General features: G+C 48.6%; 1 protein-coding gene across 2 annotated transcripts; it reads left to right on the forward strand.

Annotated features, from left to right (window-relative positions):
• On the forward strand, positions 1-3,933 carry selenop2 (selenoprotein P2). 2 transcript variants are annotated; one of them, XM_048989998.1, is made up of 5 exons: positions 1-89; positions 407-643; positions 1,803-2,015; positions 2,110-2,221; positions 2,368-3,933. In XM_048989998.1, the coding sequence occupies exons 2-5, from the start codon at positions 426-428 to the stop codon at positions 2,827-2,829; spliced, it is 1,005 nt and encodes a 334-aa protein (XP_048845955.1). In that variant the 5' UTR covers positions 1-89; positions 407-425; the 3' UTR covers positions 2,830-3,933. The 2 variants fall into 2 exon arrangements, with proteins under 2 accessions (XP_048845955.1, XP_048845954.1); XM_048989997.1 differs by lacking the exon at positions 1-89 and having other exon boundaries at positions 96-643.
• The last annotated feature ends 2,874 nt before the right edge of the window (positions 3,934-6,807 follow it).

A 6,807-nucleotide genomic window follows, 5' to 3' on the forward strand; every position in this document is an offset into this window, starting at 1 on the left:
GGCTGTGTAGGCGGGGAGAGTCCTTAAAGTCACACCGAGTGGCCTGTGGGATCAGTAGCGGGGAGAAGCAGGGAGCGACGCTGAGCCAGGTAAGTGAAGCAACCGTTACTCTGTTGGCTTCCAGTCTGCACTGGTCATAATGCTCGGGGTGCCTCTTCCCAGGGGGGGGTCCCACGCCCTGGTCCTAATGCTCGTGGTGCCTCTTCTCAGGGGGGGGGTCCCACGTCCTACATTTAGTGATTGTTTTTGTATTCTTTTGTGTTAATGGCCTAAAATACCTTAAGGTCACAACACGCCCATATAAAGCGTATTGGCGCTATTTAAAGATAAATTGAACTGAACTTGCCATACAGAGTATGGGGGGGCTCTGGCCTTGGCCCGCCGTCCTCCCGCCTCTCTCCCCCAGGTCAGAGGTCTCCGTCACCATGTGGGCTCCCGGAACTCTGTCGCTGTGGTTCCTGCCTGGGCTGCTCAGTGCCTCTTCGGTCTTCCTGGAGGGGGAGAGCGACTCTTTGCGGATTTGCAGGCTCCCCCCACGGTGGCAGGTGGAGGGCCAGGCCCCCATGCAGGATCACCTGGGGAAGCTGGTGGTGGTGGCTCTGCTGAAGGCCAGCTGACAATTCTGCCTGACGCAGGCTGCTCGGTGAGCGGGCGCCGGCCGCCGGGTCGCCTAGGCAACAGTGAGGTCACATGGCAACATGCATATGGGTTCACAAAACAGAAAACAGTTTCTGGGACGTCTGGAAGTGATTGGACTGAACTTGAGAGTGGCTGCCCACACGCTTCTGTGTCCCCCCCACCCAGATGGGCATCCCCACTTCCCTCCCACCGAAACATGTTACCACTGTGCCTGATTTCTTCGCTAATTATTCCTCCACTCCATGCTGGACCTGCTAAGCCTAGTTCGTACTTCGCTTTTCTGCGCCCTTCCAGGCTGCGGGCGTCTGCATGGCAGCTTGTGTTCATGCTGCATTTGGCTGCGGATATGGATGGTCGTGGATACATGCAGCAGTGATATTCCACCAGACCAGCAGAGGGCAGATGTGCAATCTCAAAAACAGTGTAGTGAAATGGGTAAACTTTAAGGAACAGTTTTAAAGTTATTAATCAAGGCTTTGGCAGTATTGCAGTAATAAGGCATACCACGGTATTGTAAAATCCTTATGACAAAATTACCCCCCCTACCCGCTTGTCGAATTTTGTGGCCAGGATTTCCAAATGACGCAGTAGTGCTGCTTTTTAAGGTACCATATAATTCGTTATGATGTCTAGACAGTATGAAAAAGTATATATAATATAAAAATTATATATATTATATATTTATTATATATATCCTCATATAACTGCTCACCATAACTACAACAACAGCTATTCTTCCTCTACTCTTTCGTTGTTGGCCGCTGGCCGGCAAACCAACTGTGAAACTCCATGCTGCCACCTACTGGAAATAGCTAATCAGTTATCTTGCACAGATGTGCACGGTTTCCACAAGTGATAATATTCTTTGCACCAACCGCAGCCATTCACAGCCAAGCCCTGATGACGACATTGACGTCACACCCCCTCGACCGCGACCAAAAGTGCAGACGGAAAAGCGAAGTATGGATTAGCCTATAGAATGACAAGGTGCCTGTGAGCGCCGTGGTCTCCCCAGCTTCACACATATTATTATTATAATACATAACAGGAACAATGGCAGGGAAGAGGCTCAGTGTGCGTGTGACTCCTGTCACAGCAGCTCCGGCTGCCACCACAGCGCTGCTCTGCAGCCGTCATGCCTTCCTGTCACCCTTCATGAGCAGCTTGGGCAACCTGCGTGACAAGCTCCTCCGGGGAGGTCTGAGCAACGTGACCTTCCTGGTGGTAAATGAGCGCACCCCCCAGTCCAGAGCCATGTACTGGGAGATGAGGAGGAGGACGGCCGCGGGGATCCCTGTCTACCAGCAGGCCCCCCTGCAGGAGGATGTCTGGGAGCTTCTAGAGGGAGACAAAGATGACTTCCTCATATATGACCGGTGAGATGTTCCACATCGTCCTCATGCTTCCTCCCCCCCCAAAGAAGTCCTTCCCATCCGGTGTGGGTCACTGGGGAAGTCACTGTCTCCACAGCTGCGGGCAGCTGACGTTCCACATCGTGCTGCCATACAGCTTCCTGCACTACCCCTATGTCGAGGCTGCCATCAGGGCCACTTATCATAAGGACATTTGCGGCAACTGCTCCGTGAGTAAAGCTATAGTACCTCTGATTGGTCTAAGTGGTCCACATGACAATTTAAGCATGTCTGATTGGTCTGGCCATTCATATGATGCAGACATATGGTAAATCTGATTGGATGTAGCTTACATGCAGCTGTGCTGCTGTTACAGGGTAGCTTGATTGGAATGCAGAATAGGGACATGCAACCAGGCATGAACGTGACAGGAGCCCTAGAGGGAGCAAATGACACCACCCTGATGTCCCTGCCAGTGCCTGCATCGCCTAACGCCTCGCACACCCTGGGGGAGGGGCCAAAGCCACATCATCACCATACACACACGCAGGGGGAGGGGCCAAAGCCACATCATCACCATACACATATGCAGGGGGAGGGGCCAAAGTCACAACACCACACACGCATCCAGGGGGAGGGGCCAAAGTTACACCGTCACCACACACACAACCATGGGGAGGGGCCAAACTCACACCATAACCACACACACACCCAGGGGGAGGGGCCAAAGCCACATCACCACACACGCATCCAGGGGGAGGGACTAAAGTTACACCGTCACCACACACACAACCATGGGGAGGGGCCAAAGTCACACCATAACCACACACACACATAGGGGGAGGGGCCAAAGCCACATCACCACACACACACACAAGGGGAGGGGCCAAAGCCACATCACCACACACACACACACTCAAGGGGAGGGGCCAAAGCCACATCACCACACACACAACCATGGGGAGGGGCCAAAGTCACACCATAACCACACACACACATAGGGGGAGGGGCCAAAGCCACATCACCACACACACACACATAGGGGGAGGGGCCAAAGCCACGTCACCACACACACAAGGGAAGGGGCCAAAGCCACATCACCACACACACACACGGGGAGGGGCCAAAGCCACATCACCTCGCACACACACACATAGGGGGAGGGGCCAAAGCCACATCACCACACACACACACGGGGAGGGGCCAAAGCCACATCACCTCGCACACACACACATAGGGGGAGGGGCCAAAGCCACATCACCACACACACACACACATAGGGGGAGGGGCCAAAGCCACGTCACCACACACACAAGGGGAGGGGCCAAAGCCACATCACCATGCACACACAAATTGAGGGTGGAAATCAGGCAAATCCTTTTCTAGTTGAAAGACATGCATTTTAATGTAAAATGTGCTGTAGTAATAGGGTTTATGTTCCGCATTTTGGGCTTATCATTGCTGTTCGCCACAAAAGGCAGTGGCAGACACGCCTCTCGCGCAGTGGCAGACACGCCTCTCGCGCAGTGGCAGACACGCCTCTCACGCAGTGCTCCGACTTGCCCAGAAGGGGGCTCCCTCACCTTTGTCTCTCCTCCTTCCATCAGAATTTGTCAAAAACTTCCTCTCTCTGTACTAAATGAGGTCTGTAGTTTAAACCATACTGAGGGGTCTACAGGCTGATGTTCTGCAGGGGACTGGGAAGATAAGTCAGACCAATTTTGGGGATAGAGCTGGACTGGGTGTGTTTATCAAGGTGATAGAAATGGACTTTTTTTTTATGCCCAGGCCTGTGACCACCCTGCCTGCATTTTCTCTAAGACAGAATGTGCTTCTTTAAATCTTCTGTAAAATATCTCAGAATGTATTTTTGTCTTTTCCTGGAAGTATTGCCAAATATAGGCATAATATAGACATAAAAGAAATAAAATAAATTCAACCACTTCTTTTTTTAAAGCGTTGCTGATTTACCTTTCATGTGTTTTCTGTACATGGAGTCCGTGTGAATCATGACTAATCTTGGACTGCTAGTGAATCCTGACTGACGTGTGATAGTCCTATAAGCGTGTGTTTATGATAGCAGGGCAGCTGCCTCTTCAGCACAGGGGGCACTTGGGAACCACCCCAAGCCCCAAAGAGGACATAATCAGACCCTGCCTGTTTCTGGCACCCCTCAACCCAATCTGTTATTTTTAAAATAAAGTGACTCCTTCTTCCTGTATGATGTGGGATAGAGAACTTACTACAGAAAAGGAGGAAAGTGGCTAACGCTTTACAAGAACTGCACCTTCATAATGCATTCATAGAACATTCAGTGCACCTTCATAATGCATTCATAGAACATTCAGTGCACCTTCATAATGCATTCATAGAACATTCAGTGCACCTTCATAATGCATTCATAGAACATTCAGTACACTTTCATGAAGCCTTCATAGAACATTGATTGCACCTTCATAATGCATGCATCGAACATTCATAACCAGCATGAAAGTATACTTTAACGTATCCTAAAATACCTTAACAGCTTTAAAATACACTAATAACAAACATTAGCTGATTATACAATTCTAATGTTTGTTATTTTCGTGTAATGTTAATGTATACTAAATCTGTTAAGGTAGAATTTTACAAAAAAAAACATTTTTTTTTTAGAATTTTAGATTGTTGGAATTTTAATGTATTTAATGTATTTAATGTATCACATGTTGCTTATGAATATTCTACGAATGCATTATAAAGGGATTATGAAGGTGCAGTTAATGTAAAGTGTTACGGAAAAGTGTAAGTTACAAGCAGTGCTAATTAATTAAGCTTAACAATAATCGTTAATGTTGTAAGTAATGATTTCTGCCCTAAATATGTTAAGCGTTGCCTGATGTAATCCAGAGATCAGCCAGTCTTGTGCGATGGGTTGATTTAAGGTGAATTATGTGTAAAAGTGAGCTCATTCATAGCCAAACATGGCATGTGCTTTTACAGCATCTTCCTAAACCAAGACATCTTTAGTGCCACTTTACAAGATCAATGAGATGACGTTTGAATCATTCTGTAAAAGCCTCAATAAAAACTGTACAAGATTAAGAAAAATGCAAGGAAATAATAAAATAATAAAATGGCATATAGCAATTACAAATATGCAAAAGTATAAGAGGAAGACTGCGCCTGAGAAAGGCAGTGGCTGAGAAATGTAGCGTTACTGCAGGATAACAATCATGATCAACAATATTACACGGTATAATGGATAATATGAAGCAGTATTGTGGTACTGAGATAAGCGAGATAACGGCGGTATCATACAGTCCACATGGCTGATTGTATAATGGCTAAGAGCCAGGACTGTTAAAGTGCAAATTCTGCACGTGTAGTCTGGCCGTGCGAGTGTGCAGGAGCATGTTTCCTGCCTGGAGCTGGGCAGCTGAGCTCTAGGGGAGGGTAAGAAAAAGGAGGAAGATCCAGGAAGCCCCCCCCCCCAACTGGGAGAGGACACATCAGCCATGAGAGAAGGCAAATAGAAGCTTCTAGAGCGATGTGTGATGTGTTGGGCTTATGTAGTTCTTCTGTACACTCATATTACAGTTTAATCATTGTTAAATGTGACCTTTCATACCATCAAATGTTGTAGATAAAATTATTCATAAGAATTGACATATAGTTATATTCCACACTCATGATAAACTGTTTCAGTGGTGAATATAACGCTGTGATGATTTGCAGAGAAACAGTGATCAGTTTATAAACTGCTTATGATCCTGAGGGAGCGACCTCTGCCTGTTTGCATGTTTGTGTTCAGCAGTAAGTCAAAGAACCATAACTCTGCCACTTGTGTTTTCCGGCATGTTCTGGAGACAAGGGCGTAGGTTTGGGTTCAGCATCAGTAGGGAATCGGCCCCAAAACCCCACCTGTCCCCCAAACACATGTCCCTTTGCCTTTGTCTGGATAACAGATTCACCCCTTAAATGCATCTCTTTGGCATCCTCCTTTGTCATTTTCTCAGTAGAATTCTCTGTAGCTTGTTCAAGCCCATGTCCTTCATCCTAAATTAAAGCCCAAATTAAGAAGGAAGGATTAATGATGTGTGTGATAGTTGCCATGGCAACGGGCCACATAGCTACCCGTCATTCAGAGGAGCCTTCAAAGCATTTAAAGAGCGTTTAATACATTCTTTTCTAAGAAACTCACCCAGCCCACTACTCCCAGAGTGAGCAGCATCCCGTTTCCTGGGACAAATAAAGGATGCCCCACATGCTAGCACACATCCACACCTTCTCCACAGCCTGCTGGTCCACCAACACCATCCGCACACTCCACACCTTCTCCACGGCCTGCTGGTCCACCAACGCCACCTGAACACTCCACACCTTCTCCATGGCCTGCTGGTCCACCAACGCCACCTGCACACTCCACACTTTCTCCACGGCCTGCTGGTCCACCAACACCATCCGCACACTCCACAACTACTCCACAGCCTGCTGGTCCACCAACGCCACCTGCACACTCCACACCTTCCCCACAGCCTGCTAGTCCATCAACACCATCCACACACTCCACACCTTCTCCACGGCCTGCTGGTCCACCAACACCACCTGCACACTCCACACCTTCTCCACGGCCTGCTGGTCCACCAACGCCAACTGCACACTCCACACCTTCTCCACGGCCTGCTGGTCCACCAACGCCACCTGCACACTCCACACCTTCTCCACGGCCTGCTGGTCCACCAACGCCACCTACACACTCCACACCTTCTCCACGGCCTGCTGGTCCACCAACGCCACCTATACATGCTACACATTCTCCATGGTCTGCTGGTTC

The sequence above is a fragment of the Brienomyrus brachyistius genome, chromosome 21 (genome assembly GCF_023856365.1).
Source record: "Brienomyrus brachyistius isolate T26 chromosome 21, BBRACH_0.4, whole genome shotgun sequence".
NCBI classification, from domain to species: domain Eukaryota; kingdom Metazoa; phylum Chordata; class Actinopteri; order Osteoglossiformes; family Mormyridae; genus Brienomyrus; species Brienomyrus brachyistius.